This window comes from Scatophagus argus, chromosome 7 (assembly GCF_020382885.2).
Source record: "Scatophagus argus isolate fScaArg1 chromosome 7, fScaArg1.pri, whole genome shotgun sequence".
NCBI lineage: Eukaryota > Metazoa > Chordata > Actinopteri > Scatophagidae > Scatophagus > Scatophagus argus.
Window position 1 is genome coordinate 8814942 of NC_058499.1, and position 19504 is coordinate 8834445.

Here is a 19504-nt window from a genome sequence, read left to right on the forward strand (position 1 = left end):
AATTACAGCACAAGAACCGTTCCTTTTCAATTACAGCTAACCAGACAAGAGAGTGTTTGAGCGCCCACCTGCCCCATTTCTGTTTCTCCTCCTAACTGCTCTTACAATCAGTCCAGGACTCAAAAGTGGGACTGCAAGTAGAAGAGAGGTAGAAAAAGAACAAACGTACAAGCAACCAGGCAGCCATCTGAGACCCACATGGAGATGGTACAAAACACTGCATGTCAAAAACACCCCTCAAACACACACACACTCACTGCATAGAGCATCCAGATATGGCCGTACAGCACCCATACATAAGCAAGAGTTAGAGTTAGATCTGCACACACACACACACAAACACAGCACTGACTGCCTCCAGGCTGCAAGTGAAGCAGAATAAAGGCAAAGAAAGGAAGAGACACACCAGGGCATCTTTGCATTCACCAGAAGAGGCTGTTAACCATTCTCACCTCTGTTAAGTGCAGCAAAGTATCGTTTGTTTGGGCGAGAAGAATAAAAAGTGGGGCACAACTGTGTTTTATGCAGTCATTCAAGCATGACTCGGTTTGCATTTTGTGAGCAAAAGACGGTTTACTCCAGGCCTACAGTTAAGCTTCACTGTGAGTGATTCATATTCAGGATGCACCTAATGACCAGATTTATTACAGATTAGTCTATTGGTTAATCAACTGATTAATTAATCAATAGTTAAGTCTGTGAAATGTTAATTGGAATAGGAATATTAAACAGAGAAGTAACTTGCTTTTGTAATTAAGAAACTGAGACCAGCAAACGTTTATTGGCATTTTTTCTCAATAAATCAATCATTGTCAAAACTATTTCTGATTAATTTTCTGTTGACTGATTAGTTTGTGTTTGAACAGAGTGATCAGTGTTTACTTCTGGGCGCATGTGTTTTCCATCCTCCTTTTCCTCCAAGGCCTCCCCTTCTCTTTAGGTGGCAATTTACAGCCGCCCAGAAAATGAGTTCTTCTGGATGCCCACATCACTGCACTCTATCACACTCCTGCAGGTGATGGGTTACCAGGAACACTCCCACAATATTGCCCATAAAACTGCTCACAGGGTCCCATATTGATGCAGTGGCGATGCAGCTCCAGCCCTGTGAAGGACATAAGATGTCTGTGCCTTTAATTTAAACACTCATGGATGCTGCCTCTGGAAAGCGGTCCTTGTATCAATCAGGGTACGCGTACTGTGGGCAAGGGCAGGACATTTTATTATTTACATTTTCTAAGGTCAGGACAAATCTCTCTTACACCTGTATTTTTATCAATTTGCTTCCTCTTAAAATGACGGGAGGATTTGCCATAAAACTACACTTGGTGGTTCATTTACTAAAGCAACTCAGTTAGAAAAAAAAAATTTCAAAAAAAGACAGTTGTCTGGACACATCTCAACCTGAAGAGTAATAAAACTGACAATTCAGTGCTGGGAAAATGCATTTGGCTCCCAAGGTAACCGTGGCTTTGGTCACAAGGGCCTCGCCTGTTGAATTTCTCCCAAAGTCATGCCACTGAACCCAGGGGGTCGCAGCTTTGGAGATGAGGATATACTGGAGGAGATAGAAGCTTTGAACTGGAACAAGGTGCAGTAAGAGTGTGCATGTCTGTGTGTGTGTGTGTGTGTGTGTGTGTATAAGTCTCAAGACAGCTGGAGTGTGACTGGCTGACTTTGATAAGGTCAGCCACAGGGGCCCCTATTGTCATACAGTCATGGCCCCCTGCCAGCTCCGCTGTCATCAGCACTGGCACGCTGCTGCTCCATGGTTTACACTCACATGCAAACACACACACACACAAATACTGAGGAAACACACAATCCTCGTAAGCTGACACACGCTCAACTGTAAATGTGTTTGCTGGCAGAGGAAAAAGCCAGTAAATCTGTTTGGCTCGGTGGATATTGTCTAAATGGCAGCTCCACTTTAGCAAATTCCCCAACTGAATCCTTTTCTGTCAGTCTGTCCATAGAAGTCTCTGTCTGATAGTCTATCACGTCCCTCCAGGAATTCATTGAGGGATTTTTTGAGTACTGCCAAAATGTTTAATTTAGTTGTGTTTTGTATGAAACGCTGATGTGCAATTTGCAGTGTCTTTGATGTTTTGGAAAGAAAATGAGTGGTAATAAAAAAGCAGAAAATAAGAGACTATTTTGCAGTTTGATTTGACTGTCTGGGGACTAAAATCATATGAGGCCAGAGATGTTTTCATTTTCAGATTTCATTTTATAAACATACTGTCAACTGCATAGTCATATTTATAAATATTCCAATCTTTATGGGTGTATTTCTAAAAGATTTTCGCAATGTGGTCCTGTGCTGCTGTGACTTTGCATGGGGCAGAGTCAGCCGAGTCCTCCTCTTTCCTTCGTGCTTCTCAAGCAACAGCTGCTAATTGCATTTTGACTGATTATCAGCATGGGGCTGTAAATCACCAGCCAGAATTACAAGGAAAGAGAGTTAGAGGAGGTTTCCAACAGACAGAGATGGAGAAAATGATGAAGAGCAAGACTAGACAGAGGAGGGGCGGGATGAAAATGAGATAAAGGAGAAAGACCATAGCTGCTCTCAGACGTATCAAACTACAGCAGATCTTTTCCAACTTGGGCCGTGCAAACAATATGTAAGGTTCAGCGAAACACCAGTGAGCAACATCACACAATCAGACCTACGCAGTATCCCCAATCAACTATTTACAGCCCCCGAGTTTGTTGCAACTGGCTAAAAATCTGAATTGAGACCCTAATAGAAGCCCTTTGTACCAGTGAGAGTGGATAACTGCTCCTTATCATTGCCTTTATGTAATGTTACAGAGCATCATGCCAACCAGAGTTTTTCTATCTCAAAAGAGTGAGTGAGAGAGAGAGAGAGAGAGTGTGTGTGTGTGTGTTTGTGTGTGTGTGTCACACCCATCCTCGAGGGATAAGCGGATCTCTTCAACAACTCACACATTTTCCAATGGGAAGATGCACCAAGCCTGTTGAATGACAGGATGAGGATATTTCCTGTAATTCTCAGCAGGGCAAACTCACACATTCACACCTGCCACTGCACAGGCCAAGCAAGGTACTAAGGTTATAACCACACAAGCACATGCACACACACACACACACACACACACACACACACACACACACACACGATATCTGTGTCCCCAGTTTAACCCCTTTCCAGGAATCTTGCACGCTTTCCCTAACTCGATGGCCTTTTAACATCCCTTCTGTGGCTCAGACGGAGGAAAGAAAAACACCACCCATGATGTCAGCTGATATGCTTCACTCAGGCTTACTGGGTCAGTATGTAGACACACAGCATTTAAGGATATTAATGTTACAGTTTACGACTCTCTGGCTTAGATGTGGGGAAGCTGTTAAAATCCTGTTATGAATCACATACGTGTCCGTCTTATTCTCTCGTAGCTGCTCTCTTTCTCAGACACATACACTCATGCGTGACTTACAGGAAGTTGACGCAGCCGGTGCCAGGCGGTGGGGCGATCCAGACAAAGCTGAAGCTGGATGAGGGCTGGTGGCTGACGTGGGAAGCAACCACACTGCAAACAAACTGCGTTCCACCAAACTGCCGCTCTGGCATCACACCTGGAGGAGACAGGAGAAGAGAATACGTGAGAGACCAAAAATTTGGAATGGTTCGTGCCATCCAATAATTTCATTATTACCAAACATTTTCCAAAGCTGACTTTAGACTTTCAATTGTCATGCCTGACTTCTAGGCAGCAGCTGGTTTCCATTCATTTTACTATAATGTTAAAGTCAACTTGCACATAAAACCTGTGTTATATTGTAGGCTGCATTTGTAAAAGGTACATTATCATTGTGTGGTAAGCCCATTTACAAGTGATTTTTTTATATAGTCTAACTGTGTTGTGTGTTCATGGGTCAGAAAACCTTACCGAAAGACAAACAAGTACTAAAACATGGATGTGGTGTAATGTGCATTATATTTAATTTATGGTCTCCTGAACTGAAAGCTCTCACCAGTTTCATACAGTCACAAAAAAATGAAACGATGTTAATTGTGATGAATCGCCGACCAAGTCTCAACAGGTTAATTAGACACAGCAATGAAATCAAAGTTCTGTGCATTTGCAGCAAAGTCTGCAAATCCTTACAGTGAAATCAGTATAAGTTCAAAACAAATTCCAAAAAGGCATTGTTGATAATGAAAGTAAGAGGAGTACTGACATCCACCAATGTATCAAGTTTTCTACATACACCTTATCCCTTCCTCCCTTCTTTCCATTTGCTCTTATTTCTTCCCTCACTCGTTTGATCTCATGCCATTCTTCTGTTATTTTTTCCATTCCAAAGACATCCCACAGCTTCACTTTTTTCATTACTTCCTGCCTCACACTCATTTCTCATCCACCTTCTCTCCTTCACTCTTTTTTCCAATCTCTGCTTCTCTCCTTTCATCATTATTTTTTTTTTCCCCGACCATCTTTGCTCGGTCCCAGTGAGCTGACACTACATAACTGTGCTCTTATTAATGAGGATCTGTGTCCGGCTATGATTGCACCGATGGGATGACATCATGTCACACAATCTTTGCTTCACATCACAGAGGGCAAGGGCAGGACGCCGCCGGACTCATCAATCACTGCGGGAACATACAGCACAGTTTAATAATTTACTGTAACTACAAGGCTTTATATGTCGGCAAAGAGGCATCCAAACTGTGCTGCTAACTGTCACAAATGCACAACACAACTAGAGTTTGGATTGTGCAATCTGGGAATTTGTCATAATTCCGCAACACTAAGTCAGCATAGTTTGGTCCAGTGCACAAGGAGAAAACACATTCAGCCAGTTTAAAAATGTATGCGATGTCCCCTCTGAGTATGAAGATGTGTGCAGAGCTGCAGAGCTGTGGCGGCTGGCCTCTGCTCTGTGTAACCTGCAAACACAACCCTCTTCGCCATCATAACTCAACTCATTGAAAATATAATCAGCAATGATTGATAACATCAGAGGTTTAATATCCCCTGAATCAATGTGCAAATCAATATGCTAACATTGGGTGTGTGTGTGTGTGGTAAAAACTAATTACTTAAAGAGAAATAATTCCACCCATTTCTGACAGTAATAAATTTGACCTCGCAGATTGCATCCATAAATACACACAATGTCAACAGCTCCATAAATGTTTCTGAACGACTCGGCCAGCCGTGCGTGGTGTTAGTTTGCATAAAATTTATGTTGCGTGTCTGTGTGTGTGTGTGTGTGTGTGTGTGTGTGTGTGTGTGTGCCATGACACAAACAAACCAAGCCACCATTGCTCTCATATGAAAAAAAAAATGCAAATGGTGCATTTAACCATTTACCCTGTGGGATTTGCAAAGGTTTTCTTCTACCCAGGAGTTGTGCATTTTCTCATCGTGCAGAGGGACATCAAACTCCTTAACTTGAGCTCAAACTGAATAACCATCAAAGCTACATGATTTAAGAGCTTTCACATGACAACAACATATTGTGTCATTATGTGTGAGTGCAAGCAGCGTGTGGACCTCGCGTGTCAGATTTACGAGGTGTCGAGCAGCGCAGCCTCTTACATTGCAAAGGAGCTGCTCGTGCAGTAACAGACTGAGATGTAATCACCCACTAATAGTACTGCTGTTCTCTAATCACCCCAGCTACAACCTCTCTGCATAATGGCCACAATTTACTCTTAGGCAAACACATATGCACTCACACAGGGAAACACACATAAACACACATTACTGTCTGGGGTTATTGCATTGCTGTTTGCCTGGGTGAGACCTCCTCAGCGCCTTATCTTTACCATGACACACAAACCTGAAATGCTGTTCTCATGTAGCACTCAGTAAAACATGCACTGACATACCCATACATCTTCTTTTAACCCCTCTTTGACACAAAAGAGTGTCATTACCAGAACAGTTTTCTTACGGTCACATGCCAGACATCCAGGGCAGTCAAGACAACAATAATGCCACTAACTGTCCAAATTTGTGGCAGAAGAAGAGAAGCAGAAATGCTGTGAATCTTTCTCACCACATTGCCAATGCGCAATTTGAGAATCTCTGCAGATGTGCATGATACAAGCTTAGCTCTTGAGGTGGCAATGGAAACACTATCTGGAAAACTGCAAAGGCAAAGAGAAAGAGAGAAGTGTGGTGATGAGGATGAGCGGCAGACTGAGCAGAGGAGATAGCAGAAGGAGAAAGTAAACGAGCTGTGTGGACCAGTGTGGACACGAGAACAGAGACAATGAATCATTCATTCAAACGATATCCTCATTTAGAGTGCCACCACTCATCACTAAGGTGGGCTACCGTTGGTTTTCGGACCAATGCCTAGTACTGGTACAGTACCCAACAGTACTTTGGGTGTATTTTATTCTTTCTGTAAAAACAACAATTGTTACTTCAAAGGAGGAAGCTGTTTAAAGACCCTCAAAGTTTCAAAATAAAGTTTTTATTCAAAAAAAGTACAAACTGAAAATCACTCCAACCTACTAAACTAAGAAACAAAAACTCACTAGACTGAGGCTACGCTAAGAAAACAGAAAATCACTAGAGCAAAGTAACAAAACAACAAGACCTGGCAATGGGGATGACACTGGTTGTCTGACACAAAGGACAAGACAAAGTGGCACAAGACAAAAGGAGATGAGGACTATATAGACACACAAGGTAAGGGCACAGGTGGAAACAATCAGGGCGGAGACAGGTAATCCCAAAGGAGGGAACACAGACAAAGGGAAAAATCAAAGCTGACGACAATAGACACAGACAGGAAGTAGTGACAAAATAAAACAGGAAATCACACGACAACACAGACACGAGACAAAAACTATGGAATAGCACATTACACTTCACATTACAGATATTGCAGTGATGGATGTCTGTGCTGAGTTTTTAAAAGTGCAGGGGTGATGTAGTCTCACCTTCTCTGGTACTAAATTTTGCCACAGATTGATTTAACGTGAATCAGTCGTACCGACATAATTCAGCTGATAACCTCAAAGTGACAAGTTAGGTCCACAGCCATACTCATCACTGAATGAAAGAAAGAGTTAGTTACTTTAGTGTTGTACAGAGTGGTTTTTCAGAATTCAATATGTAAAACAACCCTAATTAATTTGCCACAGGCGACCGTAACTCTTGCTGAAATGAGAAACTGAATTAATGAAATGAACACAGAATTCAATGTTTGAAACAAAAATTGAGCCAAACATTGTGATAACATAAAGACATTAGCAGCAGGTAGAAAGGGAGGCAGAGAAAGAGGGATGAACTGTGTATATGGCTAAAGAAAAGCAGGGTGCATTTAGAGTAAGGTGAAGATGAAAAGGCAGACTGATGTAGTCCAGGACACTGCAGCGCTGAGACTCAACACAGCTCATAGAATTTCTATTCCCCCTTGAAAAATACACTCAGGCGTAAAAATGCAAATAACGAAACCAGTCCCTTTCATGTCTGGGCGTGCAGAAAGAGAGAGGGAGAGAAAAATTGCCATTATTCAATGAGAACCAAATCCCAAATGTTCCAGTGAAGCAACAAACTGTAGTGAACCTGGACAGGAACTCTTTTACATGCCTGCTGCCGTCCATGGAGATGAGACGGGAAAAGACGCACTCTTTTGTCTCTGGGAAAATGAAAATATATTCCAAAGCCCTTCCTGTCACCTTATATGCTGGGGTCACACCGACTGCAAAGTCTTTTAATTAATTTTCTCTTTACTCTGAGTTGTCCCCCACCATCTCATATTAATGTTTCCTACTTTGTGTTGTTTGTATTGATCCCAGTTAAATTCTCTTATTCTTATTACAGCACATCTTGCGGTTATGTTTTTATTACAAATCACATAATATTGAGTGACTGACAGCAAGAACTCACCAATAACTTTAATATTTACTTTCCAGAAAATGTAAGAACCACTTAAAACTTTTAATTGTTTGTGGCCACATTTGTATGCTTCATCAGCTGTGACTTTGTTTGTTCTCTTGTTACCACACAATGAGCCACATGCAGAACTCTGTGGACAGACACAAGCCTCAGTACAAATGCCACCAGTGATGCCTGAGTGCTGCATGTTAGGTAAGTATCATCAGAGGCCTCTTCTAATTCAACAGGCAGCCATGAAGGGGATCTCGGCGGCGGGGTTGTTGTAACCACACATCAACAGTTAGATGCACATATGCAAATACACACACGCACACATACACGCATGCAGTTCTTTCACATGCAGATTTGGCACTTATGAGCTGTCGGCGGTGATTAATGGCAAGGGAAGATGACCTGCTAACTCCCACGGTATGACTGGGCAGAGCATGTTTCATAAATATAAACCCACACACACACACACACATACATACACGCACACACAAATGCCTATACATGCACCCTTGGGCATGCCCACACACAAACTCACTCAGATAGAGAGAAACACAGGAAATGGGTGTGTTAGAATTTTAAGGGTCATCTGTTGGTTATAGGACTGTCACCCTGACATCAATCTCTAATTGTGCTGAATTTTTTAAGCGCACCACAAAGAGGAAGTGGGAAGTCGAGTGTATTCTTATGTATTCATATTCATGCATGCAGTGACTTGCAAAGACTTCTCCACGTTTTTTCCCTTCCGTCTGGTCTTGCTTCTTTTAAATATGTAAACACTTCAGTTCACATCTGTTTGTGTCCTCTTAAACATCTCTCTGTTTGGAGACAGCATTTTTATCTCTCTTTTTATCTCCCATTGCAAAGCTAATGAGCTTTCCACAGCCAAGCTCAAAACAAGTCAAATAGATGGAGTGAGAATTCTCCCCAGTGGAGCAGATGGGCAATCAGTGGCTCAGCCTGGCAGCGACTTCACACTGTAGGACCAGCAGGAGCCGGTCTAACTGGCATTAGAAGTGATAGTTGGGCTTTGTGGCAGAGTGGCGAGGATTTGAGAGGCACCATTCAAATTGATGTGCACATTTTACCAGAATCATTCAGAATTTATACACACCATTTGACATCTGGTAAGCACCAGATGTATTTTGCACTCATTTCATAACTGTCCTTCAGCAGTGTCTGGTTTGTGGAGAAACAGACGACAATTAGTTTTAGTGATCTGCTTGATTTGATTGTGTCCTTTGGTGATAAATAGCTCTCGAGATGATTTCATTATAGTTGAAGTTTTTCCTGCAGATTTCTGAGGAATCTGGGTGCTTGTTGCTTCCTCTTCCCCCAAATGTAAATCAAGTAAAGTGGCCCAACTTTCCCTTCGCTGGAGCAAATGTTATTATTGTATTCATAAGCACCTTTAATACTAGAGTACACACATAATGCATGCACTTTCATAACCTGGACTACTGCACATACGCATACAAATGCAACCAAAGAGAACAATAAAATGCTTGTGTATTCATAGCAGTCGCCGGAGTGTTAATGAAAGCCCTATGAAGAAGTGTAATGCGCTATAAGCTGATTAGGTTATTTGATTCTTGTCTTAGGAATTTATGTTCGTCACCGTTCACTATATACCTTTTGATTAAACACAGAGAAATGGGCCTCATTTAAAAAACACTGATTAATGCTTGCGATGCACAACTATTGTCCTCCAGAGCTGCAGTATGTGTTTATGTGCACACTCAGACAGATAAAAGCCTGATAAGCAGTGACTGGTCTCCCATTTGCTCAGACTTAGAAATTCAATGTTTAATACCCCAGATAATTTGGAGATCAAGCTCATTAAAGGCTCGTATTTCATACAGTAATTTGAAAACCTGTCATAAACCTATTGGAGCATTAAAACCCTGTGAATGTATGGGAATCTGTCAAAAGCCAGAATAATGCCTCTGTCAACATGTTTGAAGAGAGGGCCACACAATGGCGACATAAATGATACATCACAACAGTAATGACAGCCTAAGCAGGGACCCCATACACTTTGTGTTGCTGAATGATCCATTGCTGTGTGTGTGTTTGTGTGCGCCTATTGCGTCGCATTCTCCCCTTTCTTCCAAACACCATCCTCAGCTGGTCAGCCGGACCACTGCAGGGTCGGCGCATGACAACCTGACTCTGATCGGCCATTGGCTGAAACGGGCATCCATCTCAGCATCTGCCAATCATACTACCATGGAGACGGGTTGGCAGCGTTGTGGTGATGGCAGGGGTCCGCCACAGCGTTGCCAGGAGGAAGCTGTGTGTTAATATGGGTGGTAAAAGATGCCAGTGGCCAGGGGGAGAGGGGGGGGTAAGAGACTCTGTGGGAAAATTTGAGGGGGACGTTTGCCACATGAATGAAAGGGAGTTTAACTGGCAGTGAAGGACACCTGGAGGTCTGCTGCGCTGTGTGTGTGTGTGTGTGTGCGTAGGTTAGCATGTGCAAGATTGTATATAAGAGACTTGCTGTGCATATGCTTATGTTTACATTATTATGTTTTTCCATGTGTGCACAGTACGTTAAATTGATTGGTGTGTGACAGAAACCATTTGTGTGTAGACAAAATGTATGTATTCATGCACCAAACCAATTTTCGCCCATACACATACATTCGCAGAACAATTGCTCTTTCATTTAGGCTTCCATTGTGTCTCACAGCATCCATCACCCATAAACTCCTGAAGGCGAGGCCACACACACCCACACACCCCCACAACACACAAAGCCGGGGCTTATTGTGGGAGCTGCCAGTGTGGTTTCGAACAGCTAAAAGAGAGTAAATACACAACAACATATAGTGATACTTGCACAATTATCTAATACAAACACTATATACAGTTGTTTAGTCTTCTGTAAAACATCTCATATGTATTAAAAAGAAAATTTGTTTATTTCTTGAGGCTGCGTGCTGCTTCCTTTTAATGATCAGGAGCTACAAGCCATACAAGCATGAATGATAAATGAAATACAGAAACACTACTGGAGCATATTACCCCCCCCAACGAACTAATGTTTCACAATTGAAATGAATGTTGCCCTGAATTAAACAAGTGTAGTGAGTTTCTTTTTTTTTTTAGCCCCACCCTGTATGATAGATGAGACCTTTACATCTCCACACAGCACTGCAATCCATCTCAAAGACACACGTACATACTTGCAAACACACACACACACAGACACAAACGTAACATAACCAAACACAAGCCTGTGTGCACATGCATGCACACCTGCCACGTACATTGCTGAATGCACTGTAGCAGTTAAATGAAAACAAATCGGATGTCATTTTTATTGTTTTGGCTATCATTTCTATCAGTAATGGTAAGATTTTTACAAGCTCAAGTAATTGCTGGAAAAAAACCACAACATTGCTTCAACAAAGTTTGAAAAAAAACAAGATGGGTCAGACAGCCGCACATGTTGTGAATAATGCAACAGTTTAGCAATAGCAGTTTATTTGGAGGTAAAACTTAAACTGAGAGCCCCTGAAATGTTGATAATGTTCTTCACTGCTCACAAAAACTAATTGTGAAAAGTAGGTCCAAGTTGAAACAGAGAGTCTATAAACTGAGGTGAAATTTTACAGACTGCCTGGTTCATCTTGGACCAGATTAGTTAGGTAATAATTCTACCTTTCAACTTTATTTTCTCTTTCAAATAAATCTGGTTTACCGAGGGATCAACGGAAACACAAGGAGATTTTGAGTGGAAAGAGAAGAAACCAGAAACAAAACACATAATTTCAAAAAAAATGTCAAAATAAAGGTCTCTAAACTGGTTTCTCTTTCTGCATTGAATCTACGCTGTATGATGTACAAGGCATCAACAGTATGAGACGTTTAAATACTGTGCCTCTTGATGTTTGTTTCAATTAACATTATTAGTATTAGGTATTGGTAATCACATGGTATTAAATCATTAAAATCATTATCTCTTTGTTGTCCTAGTATTACCCCACTATTACCAGGTTATTACAAAGCTGTAACATAAAGTTCTACAGGGTTTGGTATATAAAAGGAATTTCACTCTCCCTGTTTCCCTGTTTTTCAATCCCAGGCTCAAGATGTGTGTGTGTGTATGTGTTTTATAAAGCATCAGGGTGAAATGTTGCTGAAAGGCCTAATTGGAGTGACATAGCTGAGCCTGCTGAGTGCTCGTGGTGTGAGGCCTGTGGAGCAGCACCCAGTGGAGGGCAGCCAACGCCGTGCCCCAGGAGAAGCTTACCACACTGGGTGGCAAAGTCACTAAATTCCCCTTCCCCCACCCTTCTAGTCCTTGAGCACCAATTTCTTCTTCCATCCTTCCATCTATCCATGCATACATACATACGTCCATCCGCCAGCAAAGCCCATGAGCAGCTGCCTTCTGTGGGTGTGTGTGTCATTGTAGCTTGGCAGGCACACACCGCAGCTTCAGTGGCAGGCGCCAGGGCTAATTTGATTTTTAATTCAACACGACTCCTCGGCTAATAGTTTGAGCTGTAGATTAATTAATCTGATTTGACTTGTGCTAATTTCTTGCATCCACGTCTCTGCTCCCCACCCGTCAATGCAGCAAACAAACAAACTGGTGAGGCCGTGGACTCGCAGGCTCTGCCCTGACACACATGTTGTGTATGAGAGATAGGGACCTGGGGCGACAGGTGAGGAGCCAATGGAAAGCCTAGGGAAAGCATGGCATGGTGCCTATGCTGCCTTTGTATGTGTGTGCGTGTATACCTAAATGTGTTTATGGAGAAGGCTGGAGCTGAGCCTGGTCTAACAGAGGAGTGCTGGGAGGCAGTGAACTAATCACGGCAACAGCCTGGCTCTTACAAGGAGGGCGAAACACAGAGAAGGTCACCAACTATTTTTGCTGCCAAAATATGGGTCAGTTTGAATGTGGGTGAGTTGCTCACAGATAACTTACATGTAAAATAAAAAAAAATAAGAAAGTGGGCCAAGCAGTGGTGCATTCCCTTTCTTCTCTAAGGCTTTTAAAGGGTGGAGAGCCAGATCCAGGCAGGGCCCTACAGGGAGAAACCAGCAGAACCACTACGCTTCCTCATCTCACAGAGTCAGAAAGAGCACTTCCACTTCTTCTAATACTCTCTGCAAGGGAACTTTAAAAATGAATAGACCTCAGAGTGCAGCCTGGATGGAATGCACTTTGTGGAGAAGACTTTGTAAAATCACTTTCTCTCCGTTTGCACACCAAACCCACAGATGCCCACACACTTTGCAAGGTGCATATGGAGGTATAGAGCATAAGGAGTTTTATATCACAGCACAACAAAGGTACATTTCAAAGTCAGCTTGCCTCTTTGCTGAAATGATGCAAACCCACTAGTGTTCACAGAAATGTGTCAAACTGAGCAGTCTTTGAGTCAAAGCTCTCTCTGTCTTTATTCTATCTTTATTTCTCTCTCATTCTCTCTGGCATGTAACCAACCTCTCTGCATGGAAGAAAATAACATTGCTGTGCTCAAGAGAGACCACACATGGGAGAAACAGCCTACGCCTGCTGCTCTCTCCTACAGGATAAAAAAATAAAAATAACAAAAAACCGGCCAACATCTGACACACCACTTTGAAATCTCTATCACAGTCAGTCCAGCTCCCGCTTTCTTCTATTTCTACTTTCTCAGTCACCCTGGACCTTTTTACCATACATTTGGATGCAAAAAACACAGCAGCAAGAGAGGAAAAAGCACTCACATTCTCAGCATGTGCATACAAATACATGTGTGTGCTCTCAGAAAAAGCCAATACAAACACACACACACACACACACACACACACACACACACACAGCTTTACTCACAGAAACAAATAGATGCACATATGCATGAACTTAAGACACACATAGTGAGCATCGCATACACATACAGATGTAAGCACACCTAGTGAAGCAGTGGGAGTTCAAAGAAAGGACTATGGTTTCCAAGAGAGCTAGTATACACTAAGTGAACCAGTAAATTCCCAGCAGGTCTACTGTACCATCACACCTGAGAGCAAGACCAATGCTGTTGGCATGTATGGCCAGTACTAATGGACAAGTCCAGAGTCTGCTGTGGGTGAAGCTTAAATTAGTCATGGATTATTGCTGTATTCTGTTTGAAATTCTTTGCTTCTGAGGAGGCTTTGCGCATAGAAAGCAGCTACATGACTTGTGATGCATAATCACCCAAGCATTCCTCTGGACTCTGAGAGCACCCAAATGTTTAGCCACCTGTTAGCAGCTCCCAGGCACTGTGAGATCGGTGGGGGAGGACATGCCGGGCAACGGGAGGGACAGAACAGAGGCTCAGTCTGGGCACAAGGGGTGGGAAAGTCTTGTGCCAGCAAAGCAGGGAGATTTACAGCAAGTCGACCCTGCGGATCTCCAGTCTGATCTAGCACTGCGCCGCAGAGAACACAAATCACCTCCCATACATAACCCTGGCCATGACAACTCATTTCATCTTCCACGCTAATGAATTCATCATCGGGCAGGATCTGCCTTTGGGTGCCTCAACCCTGAGCAAAGAAGGAGTAATGGCTCAGATAAGTCATCATCTCCATTATGAACATCATCAGCTGCAGCACCACCTTGCCTCTGTTCAAGCCCATAGTTCAGGAGCAACAGTTTGGGACTGTGTGGTGTCCTTGACAGGGTAGCAACAGGAAAACTTAAGCAGTGTTCAAGGTTACTGCCAGGATGGGTGTCAAAGCAAATATGTCACAGATTTGCATCCTAAGTGTGAGAATCAGCGTGAGTGTGTGTATGTCAATGGAATTTGAATGTGTTGTGGTATGAGATGTGAGCGCTCTTATGGTAGCAAGCAAGTGTGTATACGTGTGTGTGTGTGTGTGTGAAGGAGTCTAAGCGGCGCAGTCAGGGAGCTGTCAGCAGAGAGTCAGGGAGCAGGCTGATCACAGGGCTGCAGTGCGTTTGAAGTCTCCCAGGGACTGACAGCTTCTCTCCCCATGGGAACCCCCTCAGCCCTTCTCTCCTCCCTGCACCGCCCTTTCTCTATATCATTCCTCTTTATCCTCCATCTCTCCTTAAACAGCATCTTCTTCTCAGTCTTTCTCCTCATCCCATTGATGGAGAGGGTATGCGGAAGCACACTTGGGCTCTCCTGGGACTGTTAGCACTTCCAAAAACAAGGCTTTGTTCAGTATGAACCACACCTGCGAGTGTGTCTCTGTAAATACTGACATGATGAGCTGCCATCTCTCATAGTCTGACATTCTGCTTGACATTCAGTCTGGTGGTCTTGGTGACAAGAGGGCACAGGCAGCTGACACCCAGCCTTGGGATGGATGAGCATCTGGATACCAGGATTTCAATGCATAATTGTGCATAATGAGGAAAGACAATTCATGGTTGTGTATTTTTTCATATCTTTCTATTTCTGCACGAGTCCTGTTAAATGTGTGTATGGCATGATTACACTTTTGGCTGCATGCCCTCTCTGGCCCCTCCTCCACAGGTCAAGGTGCAGCAGGATTTCATCTCCGATCGTGCTGTGTGTTAGCATGAACCCATCCGTCATGGGGACGCAGTGTCGGCTGGATGTCTCTGTCACTAAGCTGTCCATTTTGTCAGGCAGCCAGATCCATCATATTGAGATGGGGACTGATCCCTGCTAACAGAAGCCAACCACCTTGCAAATACATACAAATATGCAAATTAACGAGAAAATAAACATCACCCTGCAAACGAGCCATCCATCAATGACCAGTTTCTCAGTGTCTCAGCATTGGCACAGCAACACCAATCAGCCACTCCATCAGACGGAGTGATGGAACTCCATCCTCTCATCTTCCTTCTCTCCTTCCCCCTCCTTATATCACTCACATACTGTCTCCCTTTCATTGCTCCCACTTTTCATCCACACTTTCTCCAATTTTCTCCTCTCACACTCATTCCCTTAATCTCAAACACTTTGTCTGCCCCATGCTGGAACGTCGTTCCTCTATCCATTTCCTTCAGCCTATTTTCAAAGCTCTCTCTCCATTTTAAGTGCCTTTTATTCATCAGCATAATTATAAATCTGGAGACATTTAGAATGAATACTTGCTCTGTCGTTATGTTTGAATGGATAATGATGTGATGGGAAACAATTTGCCATCAGGGAAGCAGTACAAGTCGGACCACATGTGACATTTCCTTCCAATCCAGGCCAGGGTGTGTGGAGTCCAATATGTCACTTCACCACTGCAATGCAACACACATAGGCGACCTGTCCTTATGCAAACCTGAATGAAATATAACAAAAATGCTGATAATGTACATTGTACAAGTCATTGTTGTCAGCATATAGTCTTGGGGTAGACACCAGTTTGGAAGCAGTGTGTGATTTCCTTTTGAAAAGCCAAGAGGCTGGAATGGAAAAAAAAGAGTTCTTAATGGAATAAAAGTCAAGGGAGGAAAAACACGAAGCAGTTGGAGTTCTCCAGCAGCTGACTCACCCCAGACTCATGTTGCTTTTCTGGCAGAATGCAAAGACATCCCCTCCACACGTGTCACACACACACACATAGTGTCTAAAAACTTTTGGTGTAAATCATGTTGCAAAAGTCTCTAATGAGCAATTAGGTTTTCAAACTATACTACACAATATAATGAGATGAATCACTTTACACACTCTACCTCATCCATTAAATGTAAATTGTGTCTACATGAATCACACTGTGACACCTTGAGTCTTTCCTTCCAGTCCCTCACAACCTGAATCAGAAACATAGCTGTGCCTCAGCCAGACTAGTTTATCAGACCCCTGATGGGCACATTTATAAAAACCACAGTTAATTTACACTCCAGTGTTCTGCTGCTATTAATATTGTTTTAAGGTCTTTTCTGTCTGATTCTGCACCAGCCATAGCAAAGCAATTAAAGCATTATAAAGGTTTGTGGTTAGCCACTCGGTGGCTTCAGGGGGATCTCCCGCCTTTAGACGGCGGAGGAACGAACCTCAGGCAAGTGGAGCCACAGCTCAGCCCAGAAGCCAAAACTATGGCATTTCTTAGACTACCCTAATTGCCACCCAAATTGCTCCATCACAGCTAATTTGACAATGAGTGGGTGTTAAGTTCTGACGACGCAGTAAAAACTTAGTCCCTCAAAGCGTCGCGTTTTTATTATAAATATAGTGTGAAGTGCATTGTTATTCAGAGGGAGTGGATGCCAATAAAATGTTCACTTCCCTGTCGCCACGTTGTGGTGTCTGTGTTAGAGAGGATCTACATTGTTGTACGGATGGGACAGAACATAAAGAAAAAAAAAGCACAAAAGACAAGAGGAAGAAGAAGACCAGTGATAGAGAACGCGTATTTACATGCAGTGTGCTCATGCACATATACATGCTCTGCTTTCATGAGCTCGCCATAAAAAGCGGTGAAGGGTGACACAGAAGGGAAATTCTCTTTGGAGGCCAGCATGCAGTCATTCTGTCTACTTGCTGCAACAGCTTTGACCACAAAAACCACCAGACATCCCCACACTGAGTGTACAAACACTAACGTCTCTGTCTCCATCTCAGCCGTTATCTTTTTATTCCAAGTTCCAAACCATTCCTGCGACTATCATCCCACTATAAGTCCCTCTTTGTCTTCCTTTTGCTCATCATCTTGCTCTCTTTACACCGACTTCTACCGTGCAAAAAGAAAAAATCCACTAACTCTTAAAAGTCCTCCCTCTCTTCTTCATTAATACTATCTTGTGATTTCAAGTCTCGAATACATTCAGCAGTCTTAATTTACCACTGATGTTCTCCCTGCGTTTTGCCATCCTGTGGTGGCCGTGCAGTGAGGTCTCATTCTTCCCGTGCTGGGGTTCATGTTGCTTCCCGCATTGATACATCTGTCAGCCACATGTTCACCGAGCCAGACACGGCGCTAACAGCTGTACACAGCTGAAGTGTGTGTATGTGCTTGTGTGTGAGAGTGGGTGGGTGTTTCTCTCTTGTTTCTTTCTTCTATGTATGTGTGTATGCATGTTGCTGTCACTGTGTATCCACGTCCCCTACATGCCTTCATCGAGGGGGATTAGAGCCGCACCCCATCTTAGATGCTCTACACTAAACACCAGGCTCATAAAGCTCCCTCGTGGAGTTGCGTGACCCTGTTGTCCTCGCAGATCCCTTAATGTTTGTCACACCAACAATGGATATCAAGCAGTGTCTCATTCTGTTATTGTTCCACTGCATTATCTTCAAAGCATTTTGCTCAAACACTTGCTCTCTTATGCACAGCAATGTCACTGGGTTTCCATGAGCTCACTGATGAAGCGCTCTCTCTGGGAACATCTCTCTTCAGCCCTCCCAAGGCTGAAGAGCCTTCTCACAGATGTGACACAATGCCTTGGTCCATGGTGTGCAGACCAGCTGGGCTGCAAGTAAAGGAAAAATAAAAGTCTCGACGGCAGTGCCACCATGAGCACTGTGAAGAGGACTATGTCTGTTTTGGCTTTAAGAAATCACTGATTTTGTGCAGTCCTGAAGCCTCCACTCAGAGAGGATGCAGGAGAATCAGAGCAGAGAGAGTGCAGGGAGCTGCAGACAGACTCAGTGACTGGTGCTATGAAACCTGGACGGCATCACTGCTTAGCAGATTACACATACTGTAACGGAAGGCTTTGCAGACTTATTTAAACACACACCATGCAGAAGCTCACAGCCCAACAAGCTGCTGCCTATCAGTCTGTGCAGCCCTTCTCTTAAAACTTTTCAAATTAATGAGAGTGAAGCAAAGGTGACGCAATCCTTGCTTGGATGCCTCCCCAGTAAACAGCGCTGCCAAGAGTGAAGAGCTGCCTTGGCCGCAGTGATGTCAGCGTGTGAAGAACAGGGGAGTTAGTCAGGACAAATGAGCCCACTGGGCAGCAGTTCTGGGCCAGTAGCCCTGTTCTCTAAGGAGTTCTTTATGGCCAGTCCATCATCACAAGAGACCCCCCCTGCCCAAGCACACAGAGGCCCCATCCTGCACAAATTTCATCTTAGGCTAAAAATCCTCAAAACTGAAATAAACTTTTTCCACCATGTTTTAATAAAGGATTACCATACGATAAATTCACAGACAGGTGTATGTTTAGATATGACATATAGATACAGTTTTCTACAGAAAACCAACAACAAGATGACAATCAATTTCCTAAATTATTTTCTAAATTATTATCTACTTCATACCAATGTGATGAGTAAAATGCAATTCAGCCAGATTCCTGCACTTTTTCTGCAACTCAACATCTGACCAGCAGACCTGCTGATCATTAATATATTTTTCTTTGTTATTTGATGTTTGGGTTTGTCTCTCAGAGGCCTCACATAGATTTTCTGCTTTGTTCTCCAATTTCATTTTCTCATCTCATATTCAGTCTCTGTTTTTCTCCTCTCAAGCATCAGTGAAAGTGCATCTGGCCGAATGCATGGTCGCATCATCCCCACTCCTCATCCATCACGGGCCTATCGCAGCCACAATGGGGAAGCGGTCTTAAGATAATTCTGTTAACAGACGTGGATCACTGAGCTGGGTTGTGCTCACTGTGATAGTCAATAGTTCCAGCACTGTGATACTATCTAGAGTATCTGAGAGTTTGTGTTAAAAGACAAAGCTAAGTT

The 19504-nt window shown here is 43.2% G+C and overlaps 1 protein-coding gene across 5 annotated transcripts in view; it reads right to left on the bottom strand.

The window, feature by feature from the left end:
• The window catches only part of reln (reelin), an 89607-nt gene that overhangs the window by 49540 nt on the left and 20563 nt on the right, over positions 1 to 19504 (bottom strand). For all 5 annotated transcript variants that reach the window (XM_046393450.1, XM_046393449.1, XM_046393452.1 and 2 more), the window contains exon 3: positions 3465 to 3603. In XM_046393450.1, coding sequence (XP_046249406.1) covers positions 3465 to 3603 — 139 coding nt within the window. The remainder of the gene's footprint in view (positions 1 to 3464; positions 3604 to 19504) is intronic.